The sequence below is a fragment of the Rana temporaria genome, chromosome 4 (assembly GCF_905171775.1).
Source record: "Rana temporaria chromosome 4, aRanTem1.1, whole genome shotgun sequence".
NCBI classification, from domain to species: Eukaryota; Metazoa; Chordata; class Amphibia; order Anura; family Ranidae; genus Rana; species Rana temporaria.
Genome location: NC_053492.1, coordinates 84,066,957 through 84,088,810, shown reverse-complemented (window position 1 = coordinate 84,088,810; position 21,854 = coordinate 84,066,957). Strand labels below are relative to the sequence as shown.

Genomic DNA, 21,854 nt, shown 5'->3' with positions numbered 1-21,854 from the left:
GTATTGTGGTTAATCACTTATTGAGTATGTACCTTCTTTATCTTGTACTTCAGTCTGGGCTGGTGCCATGACTGCTGCTCAGGGTTTCCTGTTTCAGAGTGGCATGCAGGGACTAGAGCTGTGTCTCTCCTACACATCAATAGAAACACACAACCCCATAGCCTAGGATGGAAAGAAACTCTCCTACACCCTGCTATCATATAGGAAACTTCTTAAAATAGAAGTAGTACGTACCCTAAAAAATGTGCTTTTGTCATAAATCCCTCCTAAAAAAAAAAAAAAAAAAAATCTCGAATGGGATGATATCATCTAGGGCAGAATTGTTTTAATGAGCCCGAAGCCTCGTACACACGCACAGTTTTCTTGGCAAGAAAACTGCTGGCAGAGATTTTCTTGCCAAGTAAACCATGCGTGTGTACGAGGCTTTGAGGTTTCTCGTCAAGAAAACTGCCCAGAATCTCGACGAGAAAAATAGAGAACCTGCTCTCTATTTTCTTGTCGTGATTATCTGCAGTGTTTTCCTGCCGAAAAAAAACGGGCTTCTGTATACTTACCTGCCTTCATGGAAACCCGCGCATGCTCGAAATGACTTTGACACACGCACAGTAGCTTCCAAGCCATATGTAGGGTGAAGCAAGATGGCGGCGACGGCATCGAATGTGACGAGCGCATGCTCGTCGTAGTCGATGCCGTCACCGGGTTCGTGCCATTCAAAAGAACGGCGGTTCTTTTCCTTGTCAAAATTATCTTTATTTGGTGATTGTAAAGTTACATTGTACATGTAGCAAACTTTTGGTATAGTGAACAAAAGGTTGGCATTCCATATTCTCAACAAATTATATCATCTTTAGAATTAAATGCAAAATAAAACAAAGAAGAGTATAACCAAATACTTCTGGCGACAACTGGAGAAGCTTGAGTATTTAGATGTGGAATGCTTACAGTCTGTCCAAGTTGCCTCGTTTCCAGATTAGCCGTACATTAAAGGCTACAAGTTTCTGTTTAACACAACCTTAAACATATTAATTATAAGTTACAAAAGTACGCTACCATCTCTGCGTCGATTGTAAAAAATAAGAGGATATAATCACATACAATAACTAACCGGGGGAAGGGAAAAAGGGGATAGAATAATAGGGTCTGCAGGGATGGGCTTGGCTCTGTTGTCAATATATACCTTATATAACAAATGTGTTTATTGAGCAAGCTACCATGGCATCATTACTCCTTCGTTAAAGTTTCCTGGTGCTGTGTATTGCGTCCACGGGTACCATATATTTTCAAACCTGGTGATCGTGTCCGTGTCCAATGCCTCCATTTTGGCATGTGACATAGCAGTATTCATTCTATTTTTTGTTTCCGTCACTGAAAGATTTGGGGTTTTCTAGGCTTTAGCAATGGTCTGCTTGGCCGCAGTAAAGAGTTGTGTTAGTAGTTTAAATTGTGCGCGTAATAAGTTACTGGGCTTTAAATTCAAAAGGGCTAATTTAGGGTCTGGAGGAATTTTCAATTTGGTCAGGATATTTGCTATCTCAAAAGTCTTTTTCCAGAACTTCTGTGCTTTAGGACACGTCCACCATGTATGAAAATATGTACCCGCGGTTGTACAACCCCTAAAGCATTGTCCAGAGTAACTCGGTACATATTTGGCTATTCTATCAGGCACCAGGTACCATCTGGTTAACACCTTATAATTGGTTTCCAATGCTAATATGTTGGAGGCAGATTTAGTGTTTTGCCATATCTGGTTCCAGTCAGAGGTATTGAGTACAAGATTTAAGTCATCTTCCCATTTCTGTACATATGGGAGTTTTGCCATACTAGTTTGAGTCGTTGCTTGGAGATATAGGGTCGATATTGTACCTCTTGCGTGTGGATTTTCCTTGCAAACTCTTTCAAATGGAGACATCATGTTTTTCGGTGTCGCCGGGATCATGAGCGACTCTACAAAATGTTTTATTTGGAGGTATCTAAACAGTTCTGATTGGGGGATACCATATTTTTTGCACAATGTTGGGAAGGGCATGATGCCTGATGGACCTAGGAATTTATAAACATATATACAATCTCTTTTCACCCATTCCTTGAATGTGTTAGGGAAGATCCAAGCTGGGTAGAATGCAGGATTTTTGTAAAATGAGAGCAATGGATTAAGGGGGGACTGTAATAGGTATTTAGTTTTGAATTTGTCCCACAATGACAGCGAGTGTTTGATAATGGGGTTGCAAATGTTTCTGCGTGACTTGGGGGAGATCCATAATAAGTTAGCTGGTGGGACGGGGTCACATTCAGCCGCCTCTATCGCTACCCAGAGGGGTGCTTCCTTTTTTTGCATGGTATTTGGCAATGGTTGATATTTGTGCTGCTCTGTAGTAGTTCACCAAGTTCGGGTACCCTAATCCTCCGTGTGTTTTGGGGAGGTGACGTATTTGCGCTTTTATTCTAGGCTTGGAGGAGCCCCAGATAAAGGTTGCCATTCTTTTCTGTGCTATTCTCAAAAAGTATGCCGGCAGTGGGACGGGGAGCACTCTGAAATGATATAACAATTTTGGGAGAATCGTCATTTTGACTGCATTGATTCTTCCCAGCCATGACAGCGGGAGCTGAGACCAGGAGTTTAATAAATGTATTATGTGTTTAAGGAGAGGAGGGTAGTTGTGCGAGAATAGGTCAGAAGTGTCAGCGGTTAGATGGGTTCCTAGGTATGGGATGCTTTTATCAGTCCATTCGAAAGGAAGGCCTATTTTCGCTGCATTGAGTTCTATTTTTGAGAGGGATACATTTAACGCTGAGCATTTTTTGGGGTTTATAACTAGACCTGAAAACGTCGCAAATCTATTGAGTAATGGGATGAGATTTGGGCCTGTTACTTGTGGGGAAGAAATAAATAAAAGGATGTCATCCGCAAATAAACATAATTTATGCTTAAAGCCACCTATTTCACGGCGGTTCTTTTCAATCGTATGTCTGTACACTCGGCCAGCAAGAAAATCTTGCCAGGAATCTCGTTAGGAAAAATAACCTTTTTTTCCTGACGTGAATCCCGGCCGTGTGTACAGGGCTTGAGCCTTGAATAAGCTTGAGTGGTTGTCCAGCAGCTGAATATATGAAGGTGTCATTGCTTGTCGGTGCATGCTAGGACTTGTAGTTCCTCAGTGGCTGTGCAGGTAGGCAGATGAAGCTTGGGAAGGACTTCAGTTGTGTTTTATAGGGGAAAGAACAGACAGATGTTGCTTTTAGTGTGGCAGCAAAAACATGTCATTAAGAGGAACAGCAGCTGGTGCTATCTTACAAACATCCGCTTAATTCATCCTCGCCTTTTCAATTATGTATACTGAACATGGGGAAAAAATGAAATTGCAAATACTCTTCTAAAGCCATAATCTACATGTCGGGGGAGAAGAGGCAAGTAAGGGAGGCGGTCCTGTATAACTAGGAAGAGGACTTTGTAGTCTTCGCTGCTGGTGCATTAGAGGCTATGGTGTGGCACACATCTTCAAGAGAAATTGGGGCTGTCGTCGCCATCGTACCCATGGCACAAGATAAGGGCGTGTTTCCGGTTTTGCAGTGTTAATTTCTCCATATCCGATCACTGAAAGCCACAGAGGTGCAGCGAGCATACATCACACAGAGGAGCAAACTGCAAGTTTGTAAGCTTGGCTATATTAATAAGCACCTGTCAAAGGGTTGCTAGTATGCCTATCTGTATATAACAGAAAGGTGTGGGTTTGGTGGCATATTAAGTTTAATTAAACGGGTCCTTCTAGGATTCTTGCAAAGACTGCATAGTTGATATTTTTAGCTTGCTACAAATCTGTTCAATATAGCTCGAGCATATGATGCATAAGTAAGATGTTCCCTTCAGTGAAAATGTAATAATCAGTAGATGCAGAGATAGGCAGGTGAAATTATGATCAACTTATTTAGCCGGATTCAGAAAGACTTACGCCGGCGTATCTAAAGATACGCCGCGTAAGTCCACGGATGCGCCGTCGTATCTATGCGCTTGATTCTGCAAAGGAGATGCGCCTGAATTTCGGCTCCATCCGACCGACGTAAGTCTCCTACGCCGTCGTATCTTGGGCGCATATTTACGCTGGCCGCAAGGGGCGCTTCCATTGTTTTACGCGTCGACTATGTAAATGAGCGAGATACGCCGATTCACAAACGTACTTAAGCCCGTCGCTGTAATCTACGCCGTTTACGTAAGGCGTACGTCCGGCGTAAAGATAAACCACCAAATAGGCGCATTTCATGCAAAGTTATGGACGTCGGAACAGCCGTCGTATTTTACGTTGTTTACGTAAGTCGTGCGTGAATGGGGCTGGGCGTAGGTTACGTTCACGTCGTAGGCATTGAGCCGTTGTATCTTAGAGAGTATATGCAACGTGATTCTGAGCCTGCGCGTGCATGCGCCGTTCGTTCGGCCCTTCATTATATGGGGTCACGCTTCATTTTATTACAACACGCCCACTACCTTCCTACTTTGAATTAGGCCGGCTTACGCCAGCCCATTTACGCTACGCCGCCGTAACTTAGTAAGCAAGTGCTTTGTGAATACTGTTCTTGCCTCTCTGTTACGTCGGCGTAGCGCATATGAGCTGCGCTACGCCCGCTCAAAGATAACGCCGCTCTACGCGAATCTGGGCTATAATGTTTTCCATAAAGGTTTTTGGCTTTCTTCCCATGCTTATGCCTTTTAGCCACCTCCAGTTCAGGCCAATTCTGACATTTCTCTCATACATGTAAAAATGTGTATTTTTTGCTAGTAAATTAATTAGAACCTGCAAATATTATATATATATTTTTAAGCAGAGGCCCTGGATGGTGGTTGTTGCAATTTTTTACATTACACAATATTTGCACTACCATTTTTCAAACTAATAAAATTTAGTAATAAGTAATTATCTTTTGGTATATAGATACCCAACATGTCAAACTTTAAAATTGTGTACGCTTGTGGTACTTTTTTGTATTTTTTTTTTTGCTTTCTTGGTTAAACTTGATTATAATATTGAATAACGTCCCTTGTGATCACATGGGCCACAACACATTCTCTTTATGGAGAGATCTGGGGTGTATTAGATCCTAGATCCTTCCTCTGGCCTTCAAAGTATTTGATCAAACCAAGATTGGTTTGATCAGATGCTTTACAAGCCAGTAACGGCTTGTAAACAAACTAAAATTAATTGTCAAAGGGGGAGGAACAATGGAAATTCCTCTCACCTGCAGTGCATCCAATTAGGAATCGAGCAATGTCGTTTTTTCGGTGGCGATATGATACCAATATTTGGGCCACCTCTCAGGCCGATAGCTGATTATTCTCTGCTAAAATTCTGTACATTTAAAAAAAAAAATTTTTTTACATTGTCCTTTTTACGTTTTTTTTTTTTGTTAAATCACTTTTATTGCTGTCACAAGGAATGTTAACATCCCTTGTGACAGTAATAGGCAGTGACAGGTACTCTCTATGGAGAGATCAGGGGTCTATAAGACCCCAAACCACTCATCTGCACTTGAAAGTATTAAAAAGGTCAAGATCAGCGTTTTTTGAATACTATTTTTTTTTTTTTAAACTGGCGTCTTAAGATGCCAGTAATCCGGGAAGTGATGTCATGACATCACTTCCGGGTTACTAGATCTGAGACACGAATGAAGCATCGTCTTGGTTCGGGTCTTCAGCCGGTTGGACGGGAAAGCTCGGGCAGCGGCAGCAGGAGGGGCGACGTCCCCTCCCGCTGCTTGTAGTAACGGACGCAAGCGGCTTCTGAGCCGCATCAGTTGTTATTACAATAAAGCTGATTGTCCTCTCCAAAGAATGGTACCAGTGTGATGCCTGCAGCTGCTTCCATTTCTGACCTTTTGAGAATACTTGGTTATTACTTTCTTCAACGCTAAAGAGTCTTTGACCTAGAAGGAGCATGGGTCAGGCTAAAAATCTGAATTCCTGATCTATATATGTGTTTTGAGTCAACGATTTGAAGTGTATTTCCACTTTTGCAGTGAGATCAGTCAAACCCCCCAATACATATTTCTGTGTTTTTATTCACACAGCATACCTAAAAATAATTACAAATTATATATATTCTGACTAGTTATGGTCGGCTTTAGGTAATCTTGCTTTGACAGGTCCCGTGTCCGTGATACTCGCCCTCTTCTGGGGCTCCTCTTTTCTTCTACTTTCTCTCTTACTCTTTCTCTTTTTTCCCTGTTTGCTTTCTCTCTCATTGCTTTCTGATATGAAGGCCAACAATGTAGACTGCTGTACTCCGGGGTACAGAATAACATGTGTGTCTATGACACAGGCCTAATTTTCAACCTGGTCCTCCATTGCCTGGGTTATAGTTTGATTTGTTATTCATTACATGTTCATGCGCTACTTCCTTATTTATCTGTTCAATGTCGCACCTGCGTGGGCAAACCACGGCTTGTTACAATTTTTGAAAATCCAATAAAATATTGAAACAGAAAAATTATATATATGTTTTTACCTTTCTAGGTGTTTGTTTGAATCAGTCTTCTAGGACTCCAAAGAAAGCTATATGGTACATAATCTGCTTTCCTTCAACCACAGGTTTAAGGAAAGAAAATTGCTGGATTGCCTCTTTCAGCACAGTCGGTGTTGAAAGGGGTAATCCCTCCCCCTGCATTTTTGTATTCTGACAGCAGGAGGTTTCCCAGCCATCAGAATACAATGATCTCAGGAAAAAAAAAAAAAAGATAGACTGGTTGTACTGAAGCTGATCAATGTATCAACTTCAGTACAGCCCGCCTTCCCAAAGACGGATCAAAATTTGTCCAATTCCTGCTAAACCATACCAATTTCGTCAGACCATGTTCAAATCTAGTTTACAACTGATAATGAGATCTGCCAGCACAGTTAATTATGGCAAACATTAACTCATCCCCATCTGCATAGAAGAGAAATCTTTTGTTTTTAAGATTTAAAAAAAGAACAAGCACAATTTAAAATATTATTTTAAAACATTTTTTGTTGTGACCATGAAACCAATATAAAGTATGTGTTGTCCAAATATGTCAAGTCAAAAACACCCTTTCTGGTTTTGGATAGCATGGGGAAGCAATTGAAAGACCAAATAGTAGCTGTGCTGCTCACAGTACCTGACATTGCAAAGATGGGTGCTTAAAATGATGGAGCCATGCCAGAACCAGATAGGAAGATAAGTCACCAGCACTCCAAATTAATGAGTTTCAAGTGTTCATTGTGAAGACAGTACAACTTAAAACTCAGATCAAGTATGCTGTTCACACTTACTCATTCACTATGAAATATGTTTTTTGTATTTTGCAATAAAGCTGGTGGATCCCGCTGTTCTCTGTCTCCCCCTGCTGTCCATGTCCCCACTGCAGTTGGGGATTTTGTAGAGTTGGCAGCTAGTGCACATGCTCTGTTGTCAGTGTATTTTTATCATGAGTATTTTCTCCCTAGCACATCTGAGCAGCCCATGTGACTATAGAGTCACACATGTGGGTGAATATACACAGTGGTAAATGACCGCCCACTCCCTCCCTCCTTCTTCATGCCCACTAGCCAGCTAAACACAATGGAGATAGGATATTACTTGTAGATTCATTGAGGCTTCATCTCCCTGTTATTCTAAGACACAGGCTGGAGGGGTGTGACACAACCTGTGACTGGCAGATATCCGCCCACACCATGTTATTGCCCAAAAAATAAAAAATAAAGATTTCATTTTAAATATACATTTGTGTGATCATTTTTTTTTTATTAATCTATTTTCAAAAGTATGTTTTTTTTCTGAACATGTGACCAGCAGCAGGGGACTAGAATCTCCTCCTGCTTAGGTTTCACTGCAGACAGCCTTGGAAAGAGCTGGGTCATGTGACAGCTGTATATCGATTATGAGGTACCAGGAAGATCTCCTTAACATGCACTATTTAGGCGATATTCTCTGTTTGTGCAGCCAGTGACGTCACTGGCGCATGCTCATGCCATGCCTTCAGGGCTCTGTGCTGCAGCCGTGACTCCTACGTGCATGCGTAGGAGTGATGTCATTGCAGCTCGGCCAAATGGATGGAGCATGCAAACCTGGAAGGATGCAAGCCCTGTCAGCGGTGACAGCATGTCACTTGGAGGGCTTCTTTCTAAGGTAACTCTTTCATAATGTGGTAGTATACAATGCATACTAGCACATCATGACATTAACTTGCAACAGGATTTTTTTTTTTGGTGTGTGTGTGTGTGGAAGTTTACTACTGCTTTAAGGGCCTTGCAGGGTGCGTCTCTTAAAGTAGAGGTTTAGCCTAAAACTAAATCTCTAAATCTACTTGCAGCCACAATCTAAGACCTAGCTCCAACCAGACAATAAAAAGTGTGCTATCCTTGTGCTAGGAATAAGTTAATAAATTGTATAAGAGACACAATAAAAGCGCATTAAACATATGATGAACTCATCCTAAACTGACATATCGGTGCATATAAAATGCGCAAACACTGTGCAAAATAATATATTCTAAAATATTGCAAAAAGGTGCTCAGATTTTCTGAACTTTAATAGTCCCTCTTTGCCGTGAAGAAATTATGATACTGTGCACCACTGAAAAAAAGAGTGCTCCCAAAAGGAATCCTTACCAGCTGCTCTGTTCCCACAAGGAGGCCATCGGACACCTTGCAGCTTAGCAGCCATATAAACCACAATCTTGCATGCAAAGGCTCTACGATCTCCTAAGCCAAGATAGACTCCACGGAGGAAGATAAAATACAGAGGAATATCCACATAGTGTGGTATTTCACCAAAAATACAAATTTTATTGAGAATTTCAAAAGAAAAGAACAGGTCTCCATTAGAAGGCTCACATTCAGTCTCCGTGAGGGTAGCCTACCATATGTTAATCCAAAGAAGAGGACGTGATCATCCGCGTCCAATCGCGGCTGATCACAATGTAAATAGCAAAAGCCGCTGATTGGCTTTTCCTCACTCGCGTCTGATAGACGCGAGTAGAGGAGAGCCGATCGGCTGCTCTCCTGACATGGGGGGGTTTGCGCTGATAGTTTATCAGCGCAGCCCCCCCCCCTCGGATCACTGCACAGGACCACCAGCATGCCGCCCAGGACCACCAGGGATGGGCATCCACACTGGACCACCAGGTATGCCCCCTAGACGACCAGGGAATGACAATCGGTGCCAAGGCAGCTGCCAATCAATGCCCAGGCAGCTGCCAACCAGTGCCCATTCATAATCCCTGCCAGTGCCACCAGGGATACCCATCAGTGCTAAATATCAGTGCTGCCTATCAATGCCACCCATATGTACCCACCATTGCAGTCTTTCAGTGCCCATCAGTGCTGCATATCAGTGCCACCCAACAGTGCCGCCTACCAGTGCCCATCAATGCCGCATATCAGTGCCGTCAGTGCCACCTCATTGGTGGTGCCGCCTTATCAGTGCCCATCAGTGAGGGAGAAAACGTACTTATTTACAACATTTTATAACAGAAAAAAAAGAAAAACTTAAATTTTTTTAAAAATTTTCGGTCTTTTTTTATTTGTATAGCAAAAAATAAAAACCCCAGAGGCGATCAAATACCACCAAAATAAAGCTCTATTTGTGGGAACAAAATGATAAAAATTCTGTTTGGGTACAGTGTAGCATGACCGCGCAATTGTCATTTAAACAGCGACAGCGCAGAAAGCTGAATATTGGCTTGGGCAGGAAGGGGTCGTAAGTGCCTGGTATGGAAGTGGTAAAGTAGATAAACTGACTCAGTTGCTGAAATTATTATGCAAATTCAAAATGGGGTTTAGTGTAGCAAGATGTTCTTACTGTAGGTGTGATGAGGTTGAGTGTAAGGTGTACCAAGATGGTCTTGGCAATGTAAATTTTGTAAGTGTTAGTTGATTTCCGCGTACGAATGCGCAGTAGTAGGTTGAGCATTTTTTTCAGGCAAATTCCTGTGTGCACTGATGTCAGCCGCTGAAGGCATGTATGACGTGTTGCGAATGCGCAGTGAGCGCGGTTTGGCGATGCAGCTGATTAAACGTTACAGGAAGTGACGCGGGTTGCACATTCTGCCAGGTTGTTCGTTTTGTCAGGACACCCCCATTAAGGAGAGCCACCCTCTCTATTGTCCTGTTTATCATTATCATTGAAAGTAAAAGAAAATCCCAAATTTTGGGTTTCATCCAAAAAAGTAATCGAGGAGAAATCTTCCTATGGGGACACTAGTTCTTCTAAATGTTTTTATTTTTGTGTGACACTGTCTTCACATCAAATATATCAAATGCATTAATTTGTAGTGTTGGTGACTTCACGTCTTCATATGTGGAAGGAATCAAACTTATGTTGGATTTGAACTGCTATCTGCAGCTTCATTGAGGAGGAGTCCCTTACTTCCTGTCCTGCAAACAGTCGTTTTACCAAAAAGGAAATGAGAGAAAACCTGCAACAGAGAAAATAAAAAAAATCTTTATAACAGAATAAACTCTGAACGACTCTCTTTACCTCAAAAATGGCTCGTAATTAGTGCGTTGTGTGCTAAAATCTGCGAGCAGAGTGTTTTTAGCTTACCCAGCTAGAATACTCTTCTGCCTCTATCACAAACCACTGAACAGGCACAGCTAGGTCATACTTGTGTGTATATTAAATAGTTAATTACTCCATAAAGCTTTGCTAAGCACCCTGCCTGGTCTCTTAGAAGGCAGATGTCGATTCTTCTATTAAACTACTGCCTCTCTTTATTGGCTTGCTGGGAGCAATGTGGCTTGTGGCTTGCCATTATAAGTCCAGGCTGAGTGATTTACTGTGCAGCAGGTTATAAACAAAATAAGGTGTAGTGCTATCAGATGGACTTCATGTCACAGATCTTTAAATGAAGTTTGAGGTAGGCTTACTCAGATGTGATGGTGTAATTCCAACATTCTGCTTAAAGTGCCTCGGCCTGTTTTTAGTAGATGTAATACTGCAATGAAGGACAGAAAGTAAGGCAGGCTATACATGATTAGTTTTTTCATTCATCCAGCAGGTTGAAAGAAAACAAAAATCAACCGATTCCACCATCCACACATTTGATGTGGATGGAGGAATCACATTTGATGTGGATGGGGGATCACATTTGATGTGGATGGGGGAATCACATTTGATGTGGATGGGGGAATCACATTTGATGTGGATGGGGGAATCACATTTGATGTGGATGGGGGAATCACATTTGATGTGGATGGGGGAATCACATTTGATGTGGATGGGGGAATCACTCGGAGGATGGGGGATCACATTTGATGTGGATGGGGGAATCACTTGGTGGATGGGGGATCACATTTGATGTGGATGGGGGCTCACATTTTATGTGGATGGGAGAATCACTCGGTGGATGGGGGAATCACTCGGTGTATGGGCGAACACATTTGATGTGGATGGGGGAATTACTCAGTGGATGGGGGAATCACATTTGATGTGGCTTGGGGAATCACTCGGTGGATGGTGGATCACACAGGATGGGGGAATCACTCGGTGAATGGGTGATCACATTTGATGTGGATGGTGGATCACATTCGATGTAGATGGAGCATCAAAGTGGATGTGGATGGGGGATCACATTTGATGTGGATGGGGGAATCACTTGGTGGATGGGGGATCACATTTGATGTGGATGGGGGCTCACATTTTATGTGGATGGGAGAATCACTCGGTGGATGGGGGAATCACTCGGTGTATGGGCGAACACATTTGATGTGGATGGGGGAATTACTCAGTGGATGGGGGAATCACATTTGATGTGGCTTGGGGAATCACTCGGTGGATGGTGGATCACACAGGATGGGGGAATCACTCGGTGAATGGGTGATCACATTTGATGTGGATGGTGGATCACATTCGATGTAGATGGAGCATCAAAGTGGATGTGGATGGGGGATCACATTTGATGTGGATGGGGGAATCACTTGGCGGATGGGGCATCACATTTGATGTGGATGGGGGAATCACTTGGCGGATGGGGGATCACATTTGATGTGGATGGGGGAATCACTTGGCGGATGGGGGATCACATTTGATGTGATGGGGGAATCCCTCTTACTGAGCTATTGTATTCTGCTGGAAGATTACAATGTTTTTTGCCCCCAGACAAAATACAATGATTTGTGTTGCTGGCTGTAGCCAGTTGCACTGATCATTTAGGAAAACCCCAACAGGCTGATTGTACAGAAGTTGATCAATAGATCGACTTTTTTACAACCAGCTATCCCATACATGGATTGAAATTTGTCTGGGCCGTGCTGAACTGGCCACATTTTTAATCCCTGTATATATGGTCAGTTTAAAGGGTTTTGTAAACTTATTTACTCATACTTACCTCCACTATGCAGTTTGTTTTGCACAGTGTGGCCCTGATCACCGTCTTCTGGGGTCCACCAATGACTTTCTCTGCTCCTCCCCACTTTGGTAAACCCCCCCTAGGAGAAGCACTCTCACGGAGGGTTACCTTACGGCACACTCCCAAGTCCAGCATTTGCGTCTATTGACACAGAATGCCTGACTCGGCTCAGCCCCCCCAGTGCTCGTGTCATTGGATTTGATTGACAGCAGCAGGAGCCAATGCCTGTGTTGCTATCAATCCAATCAAGAGCCGAGAACCCCAGGCAGAGAGGAAGAGCGCGTCTCAGCCGAGGGATCAGACGTCACAGAGCCTGTCAAAGCTCTGCAGGGATCGCGACAATAATATCTGGATCCTCCCAGATACCTGACCACCAGCTGGCTCAGCCTCTCAGTGCGCCGTTGAGAGCCTAAGCCAGCCACTCTCACCCCCTCCACAGTATGGCACTCCAGTGAGGGTTGGAGGGGCAGAGCACACAGCCAGTGACTGGCCTTTTACTGGCCAGATCTCCAGGTGAAAACAGCAGGAAAAAAGTAAAAAAAAACATAATGCAGCCACCACATCTAAGGATTGGTAATCTGCAATATATTACATTTTTGGTTTTGGTTTTAATACTGCTCTACATCATGAGATGTATACATTACATAACTTTTCATCTAGAGAGGAGTTCCCAAACCACACCCAATGCAGCCTCGCATACTGAACGTTTGATGTAAAACAATGACAAATTATTTCAAAGCCACCAATCAGATTTAAAAATGTTTATTTGTGCTATAGGAAACTGAGGAGGAGGAAGTTACACAGCAGATTTTTCATGACGTATAGTATATTCCTAGTGGCATGTGAACTGTTCTCTGGGTTGCAGTGAAATTGCATTTTTTTTTAAGTCTTACTAAACCCACAACAGTAAAATCAGTCTGTATATGCAGTAAAGCATTCTTGCTATACTAATGCCACGTACACATGATCGGAAATTCCGACAAGAAAACCGTGGATTTTTTTCCGACTGAGTTTTGGCTCAAACTTATGTTGCATACACACGGTCACACAATTCTGACCGCAGTGACGTACAACACTACTACGAGCCGAGAAAAATGAAGTTCAATGCTTCCGAGCATGCATCGACTTGATTCCGAGCATGCATGGTTTTTGGTGCGTCGAAATTGCATACAGACAATCGGAATTTCCTCCAAGAACGGAAAATTGGAGAACCAGCTCTCTAATTTTTCTCTGCGGAAATTCTGGCGAAAAAATTCCGATGGAGCCCTACACATGGTCGTATTTCCAACCCAAAAGTTCACATCAGACTTTTCTTGTCGGAATTTCCGATCGTGTGTACGTGGCATAACTGTGGAAGTGTGTGTTCTTCCGCCTTGTGTCTAGACAGAGGGTCAGGGGTCCTGCAGCCTCATAGGACAGTCGGAGTAGAGTGAAAAATTCTCTTACAAGCTTTAACCAGACACTGATAGAAGTGACAAGACTGCTAGATACTGCTGATGAGAAATGGTATTTAGCAGTTTATATTTACTAAAATACTTGCATTTCCATGTGTCTGTATAGTGTGGGAGGCCAGATATAGTGAATGCAGGGTCCTGGGTTTAGTAACAGTAAGTTTCCACCGTGGGTCTGTTTATTTTTGTATTGGTTAAACTGATGTTATGTGCAGATCAAGGGTCAGAATTTTGATATACAGTACTGCATATGAATGAAATGGTAACTGCAGTGTTATTTTGCCAGTGTTATGTTGCCAGCCACTCCTGCTATGTATTATAAAGCAATTCTGGCTGTCATTCTGACAGCTGATATTTGCTAGAAGAAGCAGCAAGGGCATAAGAGATGTGTCCTAAAAACTTTCTTGAAACATTTCTTTTATGTTCATATCTCTTACATTCATAATCTACACTTTTTTTGTTTTATATAGTGTAGGGAATGTTTTTTAACTGTCTATGTCTCATTGAAGAGAATTACCTTTTACCCCGTCCCAGAGAAAGCAGGACATCGCCTCTTGAGCTGTTGTCATCAGAAGTGTTCCCATTAGAAACTTTCCCTTTTTTTTGACGACTTTGGATATTCTCTCACTTTCTGCCCCAGTAAAATTGGTCCTCAGAACATATCGAAAAAAGTGAATCTTCCCAGTAAGCACACAACTGAGATGACAACATCTCCAACCCCTGTTTAAAACTATAAAATGTTTGGGCTTTCGATACACTTTCAGGTAGACTAAGAGAACTTTTGTTTCTTGGCATGCGGCAGTTTTTGCCGGATGGCATTTGTAGCTCATTAATTGCATTCACTAACTGCTTGGAATTGCTCTTTAACATTTAAGTAAAAGTTCACATTGATGAGCTCAAGGATAGTTTTAGGATCAGTTTGTATTAAAATCCTACACTAGACGAGGGCTACAAGGCAGCAGAGCAACACATGCTGCCCAAATGACATTGCTTTAACATGTCTGACCTAATGGATAGGGTTGGTAAGTCCTGTTCTTACTGATCCAAGCTGTATAAATCGTCTCTGAGGCCGTGTACACACGGGCAAACATGTACGATGAAACCGGTCCGCCGGACCGTTTTCACCGTACATGTCTGCCCATGGATTTCTGTACGATGGCTGTACTAACCATCGTACAGAAATCCGCGCGTAAACAATACGCGGGGCGTGTCCGCAGTGTCGCCGCGACGATGACGCGGTGTCGCCGCGACGATGACGCGGTGTCGCCGCGACAATGACGCGGCGACGTGGGCGGGCCTGCCAGTTAAATGCTTCCACGCATGCGTCGAAGTCATTCGACGAATGCGAGGGATGGCGGGCGCTCGGACATGTACGGTAGGTCTGTACAGACGACCGAACATGTCCGAGCGGGCAGGATTCCAGCGGACTGTTTTAAAACAAGTCCAGGAATATTTGTCCGCTGGGAAAAGGCCCGGCGGGCAAATGTTTGCTGGAATCCTGCCCGCTCGGGCCTACACACGACCGAACATGTCTGCTGAAACTGGTCCGCAGACCAGTTTCAGCAGACATGTTTGGTCGTCTGTACGGGGCCTTAGCAAGAAATATTAATTTCTTCTTAGTCTCTCTTATTCCTGGTGTTTTTTCAGTATACCTTTTCAATATACAATAAGTATTTGAATATTTGTAAGTCTAGATTCTATGATGACAAATGCATATGTTGCATCAAAATCAGATCTAAACCCAATCTCTGAAATCTCATAAAATTGCATAGGAATCAGACCAGCTTTAACTCAATCAGCCTGCGTTTAATGTAAACCGATCCGCCGTCCAGGTGGTCGATGACGTCATATCCTGCTGAGGTGGAACGCATGCCGTTTCTGTGGAGAGAACGGCAGAGCAGTTTATATTAAATGCAGGCTCATTGAGCTGATGCCGGTCTGGGCAGAACATCATCTAAGTGCAAAAGTCTGGCTGGGTTTTAACTGTTGATTTTAATAAACGTGCTGCACTGTATACCTATCATCGTCCTTTGAGGATCTGTGATTCCATACTGAATGTGAGAGTGGACAGGAGAACACACTGTATGCAGGATCCATCCCATCGCTGGCATAAGCTTAAAAGGAGAAGCACAGCCAAAGTTAATTTGGCTGTACTTCTCCTTTGGATCACAGGAGTACAGTTCGTTCTGCACTCCTGTGACCCATTTTCAGCAGACAGCAGGCTGACGTCACAGGGCCGGCCAAGGCTTAGGAAAGATCACGACCATATGTTTGGGGTCCACCCACATGCCTTGACCGGAACCTGGCTCAGCCTCTCAGCGAGCTCTCTGCTCATGGAGCTCTGAAAACCGAGCGATCGGCTGTGTTTGATTGCTTGGTTCTCAGCCATAAAGCCAGTGGGGAACAGATGCAGCATCGGACCGATGCTGAATCCACCTAGGTAAGTATGATTTCAAAATAAAAATCCCATACTGCTCTTATGGCCACAAGGATCTGGTGAGTGTCCCCCTAAATCGCATGTGGTGGAGCACTCTATTTGTAGAGCTATGACTTTTTTCACAGTTCTTCTTAAAGACCCAGTGGATGGGACGAATTGGTTTTATTTGAGAACTCAAACATTGCACAGATTTATTTTTTTTGGCTCACTGTGGACATTTAAATTTTTTTAATTTCTATTTGTTTGCTATCATTTTCTGGCATATAAGAATTATTGGATACAACATGAAGCACATTTCTGGCACACTCTAATAGAGTTGTGTTTGGGTGAATATCACGTAATTGGGATTATTTATGGTTTGGCACATTATTGAATTCATTTGGACACAAAAAAGGAGTAGCGCCTTACTTTTCTTATTTGTTAGGTTTAACATCTACTTGAACTCCATCTTGAAGTGACGCCAAAGGTTCCTTTTTTTTTTTTTTTTTACCTAATGCTACTAAAAAGACTTGCCTCATGGGATTTCTCTTTGTATGGTTTGCACGGTGGTCCTTCTTTGTCTCCTCAGTGGTTGTACCACGGTCTGCCGCTGGGTTGTCCTACAGTGTCACCCCTACAGGTGTGGTTCTAGTGCATGTCTATTCTCTGACATCGTCTGCAGAGGCAAGCCACTCTTCTTCTGTCCTCCAGTGCACATCCTCCTCCTTTCCTCTGCCAGAGGAAATTGGTGCTCTACTGCGGGAGTGAGTGGTGGAGACGGGAGTGAAAGTGAGTGTTCACACGGGGGCATTTCCAAGTATGTGGGGCATGTTACATTCTTGAGTGTTTAATACCACTTTTAACCCAACATGCCTTGTCTGTTAGTTGCTCAGTATTCAATCCCGTTGTAATGATTTTAATATTCGTAAGTCTACATTCTATTTATGCTGACATATGCACATGTTGTGTAAAAGTAAGAGACTTCTTAACCACTTAAGCCCCGGACCAATATGCTGGCTAAAGACCCAAGGGGTTTTTACAGTTCGGGACTGCGTCGCTTTAACAGACAATTGCGCGGTCGTGCGACGTGGCTCCCAAACAAAATTGGCGTCCTTTTTTCCACCACAAATAGAGCTTTCTTTTGGTGGTATTTGATCACCTCTGCGGTTTTTATTTTTTGCGCTATAAACAAAAATAGAGCGACAATTTTGAAAAAAATGCAATATTTTTTACTTTTTGCTCTAATAAATATCCCCCAAAAACATATATAAAATTTTTTTTTTCCTCAGTTTAGGCCGATACGTATTCTTCTACCTATTTTTGGTAAAAAAAATCGCAATAATCGTTTATCGGTTGGTTTGCGCAAAATTTATAGCGTTTACAAAATAGGGGATAGTTTTTTTTAAATTGTTTTTATTTTTTTTACTAGTAATGGCGGCGATCAGCGATTTTTTTCGTGACTGCGACATTATGGCGGACACTTCGGACAATTTTGACACATTTTTGGGACCATTGTCATTTTCACAGCAAAAAATGCATTTAAATTGCATTGTTTATTGTGAAAATGACAGTTGCAGTTTGGGAGTTAAACACAGGGGGCGCTGTAACATTTAGGGATCACTGTGTATGTGTTTACTAATGTAGGGGGGTGTGGCTGTAGGAATGACGTCATCGATCGAGTCTCCCCTATAAAGGGGATCACCCGATCGATGCGCCGCCACAGTGAAGCACGGGGAAGCCGTGTTTACACACGGCTCTCCCCGTTCTTCAGCTCCGGGGAGCGATCGCGACGGAGTGGCTATAAACAAATAGCCGCGCTGTCGTCCCGGATCGCTCCCCGAGCGGATCCGACCTCCGCATGTACCGGGGGGGGGGGGGGGTCCCGATCGGACCCCCCTCCCACGTCTAACAGAGGACGTACAGGTACGTGATTGTGCCTGTCTGTGCCATTCTGCCGACGTAAATGTACATGAGGAGGTCGGGAAGTGGTTAAAGGGTCACTAAAGGATTTTTTTTTTTTTTAGCTAAATAGCTTCCTTTACCTTACTGCATTCCTGTTTCATGTCCTCATTGTTTGTTTTTGCTCTAACTGTTGCTGTAACTCTGCTCTGTTCTGGACACTTCCTGGTTGTCTGTTTCCTGGTGACCACAGTACTGGGAGATTCTAGTTTGGTTTTCCAAACCAATACTGCTCTATGGGTCTGTCCAGCACAGAGGCATCAAATAACATGCAAAAACTAAACTAGATGCAAAAACGAAACTGAAACTAGGAGGTACATTATATGATTGATTGTTATTTATTTATTTTTATCATTTTTAAAAGGAATCGGTTAACTATTATGTCTCTATACCCTGTAAACAGTAATTTCAGAAAAACATTTTTTTTTCCTTTCAACTCCTTTAAGTGTCGATTCTGAATGAATAATAAAGTCTGTTTCAAACCAAAGCATGGGTAATTAGGCCCAATTTTCACCTTCCGGCTTGTCAATGCATGGGCACACGTTCCATTAAAGCATTCGCCCAAAAACGAATATCCTAGAAAATCATGCATCTCATACTCCCATCATCATCATCTGAATAATATCGGCTTCAGGCAAGCCTATTTTACTTGTTATTTTTCTCCTCTACAAATTTAATACTGTGTTGTGTTGATTCCAACTGGCAGAAGCCTCGCTTGGTAACAAATGAGAGAGCAATTACTATGATTTGGAGTAATTACTTTTTGTGGAATTGGCACATTTTCTGTTATGATACTGTGCACATTAGGGAAGTTGCTATTTGTGTGTGATTTCTGGTTATTTCTTTTTTTTGCTGTTTGCTAAAAACGTAATGGATTAACGCTCGCGTTTATATATTTTAGAAAGTGAGGGTTATCTAATGTTCTAATGTGCTCACGTAAATGTTCTCAGAGGCTGTTCAGGGACGCGGATGCTCGTGTGTTCTTGCCTTTTTGTTGTCGGGAGGTTGCGTGGCACAGTCTAAAAATCTGAGTTAAAGTTGTGGCTTTTGTGAAATAATGTTGCAGGGATCAGAGTTCTCAGGTACACAGAAGAAAGTTTACTTGATAATATACCACCAATAATGAGGTTTAAAAGCCAAAGTATAGATGTCTAGAGATGCTATGATGTCACTGGGGACTGGAAAGTAATGTGAATCTGGTACCTGCTCTCTGAACTGCAAATATTAATGATATAAAGTGGAACTTCACACAAAAAGTTAAGGCTGGCCATACATGGTTCAAATCTCTGCTTGTTCAGCAGGAACCGGTCGATTTTCATACCGTTAATGGGCAGGCTGAATGTACCAAGGTGATTAACTTGGGTACAACCAGCTTGCCGGATTCTCTTGTGATTATCGCTAGCGGCTGCTATAGCCACCAGCGATAATCACTGTCTTCTCCTGGCAGAGATGGCTGCCCCCACCGCCCACCCACCAGGAAAATACATTTTTCCCCTGTCAGCTCTGCTTGTGTTGATAGGGCTGGAATCGTGCTATTTTTTTCTCCTGCAACCAAAGAAATTTGCATCTCTGTGTGGATGGCCTGCCTTAGTCCCACTGGTTCGCTCCCTTCCCCCAACCTTCAACTAAGTTACATTTTTTTTTTTTTTTTTTTAAGCTTGTGGGGGGGGGGGGGGGTGTCATTTTTATTGGAACTCCTTCCCATTCCTGCAATGTTCACCTACGTGCAAATGGCACCCCTTTCCCTGCCACCTCCCCTTCTGCAGCCTCCTCCGATACATAACATGCAGGACCACACTGCAGAACCATTCACAAAGCGCCATTTGAGTTTGTGCATGCCCAGTGGAGAGCTAGCTGTGGTTTCTCAGAAAGGGGGTGACAGCGCTGGACCTCAGGCATTGCTAAGTACTTGATTTTTAAATGTCTGCAAATATAGTATTTGTAGCTGTTGACTTAAAGTGGTGCTATAAGCAGAAGCTTCTTTTATCTTAAGGCATTTTATGCATTAAAATAAAAAACCTTTCATTGGACAGCAACCTCCCTAATACTTAACTGAGCCCATCTCTAACCAGCGGTGTTGCACTAGAGCCTCGGCTGTCTGGGACTCTCCATTCTGATTGGCTGAGACACAGCAGTGGGAGCCATTGGCTCCCTTTGCTGTCAATCAAAGTCAGTGAGTTAATGAGGGGAGAGAGAGGGTGGGGCCGAGCTGCTGCCACAGCAGTGGCTTGGCTCTGCTGCCCCCACAGCTGCTTGCTGTGGGGGCACTCAGCAGGAGGGGGCAGGAGCACCAAAGAGGGCCCCGAGAAGAGGAGGATCTGGGCTACTCTGTGCAAATCCACTGCACAGAGCAGATGAATATGACATGTTTGTTATTTTTAAACAGTAAAAGAGACTTTAATATCACTTTAAAAATAAATAAAGGCGTTGCTATGTTTGAGTGCATAAGACAATCGTTCTTGCCCATATCAGCCGTTCTCCTATTTGTTCTCTATCTGCACTGTGGGAACAAGAATGAGATCCCAGTTGGTCTCGATTAACATTACAGATTTGCTTTAAAAACACTGATACGTGGGGGGGGGGGGGGGCACACAGAATATGTTACAGCTGTGCTTGGTAGCCAATCAATTTCTAACTTCAGCTTGGCTTTGACAGAAAAACCTGGAAGCTGATTGGTTTCTATGCAGAGCTGCACTAGAATTTGCACTCTCCAGTTTTAGTAATGAAACCTCCCAGTGTTCAAAATAGCTACCTGAATAAGCTGTAATTGAGAGATATACCTTTTGTATAATCAATAATGTATGTTTTATTTTGTGTATTTTTAGGCTTTTGTTAGTCGGAGGCAGTGAGACAAATGAAGATGGAGTGTCTACAGCAACGCAGTGCGGGCTGACAGCCTGGAGAGTGCTCTCCGGTTCCCCCCACTACAAGCAGGTCACTAATTATGAGGACGATGTGGGCACAGTAAGTAATTAGAAAATCTGTGTGTGCATTTACTATTCATTTTCAGCTCTTAATTATTTATCAAAGCATCTTTAATGTCCTTATTAAAATTTTCAGCAGTTTAACATGTTTACAGTGAATTAAAAAATCATCAGCTGCGCTGATCTTGTATTCCAGGATGGTAACTGGTGTTCATTCAGCTTTTCCAACACAGTAGAAGGGGTCAGTGAACCACTCTCTGTCAGGAAAAAATTGTCATTAATTTTTTCTGTTTTATTTTTTTTTCTTTATTTCACTTAGTCATTATACAGTAAAGGGAATGTCTGTTTTTTTTTTTTTTTTACAGACATTGCATGTCAACATCTGTTCATTACCCTTTTGTGTCATAGGGCTTAGATTTGGGGTTTAACCAGAGTTAGATCTAATTGATATTTGTACCAGCTCCACTTGCAAAGGGGAATTTGTCACAACTAGAGCAGACGGAATCTGACAGAGCCAATCAGCTGCTAGCTGTGTTCAATTAAACTACACTATATCTGAGCACCACAAACCAAAAACACTATTTAATTCCTTTTTAATATTTAAAGGGTGCCCACTGACGACCCATCTTCCTTATTAGAGCACCCTGTGAGCTGAAGGGAGTAACGCTGGTATCACAATATACCCCAAACCACGGCATTTGGCATCAGGTTCCCCTTTATACATCTAGCTCGGGATTCACCCGAGCAACG

General features: G+C 42.8%; 1 protein-coding gene across 1 annotated transcript in view; it reads left to right on the top strand.

The window, feature by feature from the left end:
• The window catches only part of NBAS (NBAS subunit of NRZ tethering complex), a 975,710-nt gene that overhangs the window by 66,590 nt on the left and 887,266 nt on the right, over positions 1-21,854 (top strand). Inside the window, exon 10 of the mRNA XM_040348578.1 lies at positions 21,006-21,144. Coding sequence (XP_040204512.1) covers positions 21,006-21,144 — 139 coding nt within the window. The remainder of the gene's footprint in view (positions 1-21,005; positions 21,145-21,854) is intronic.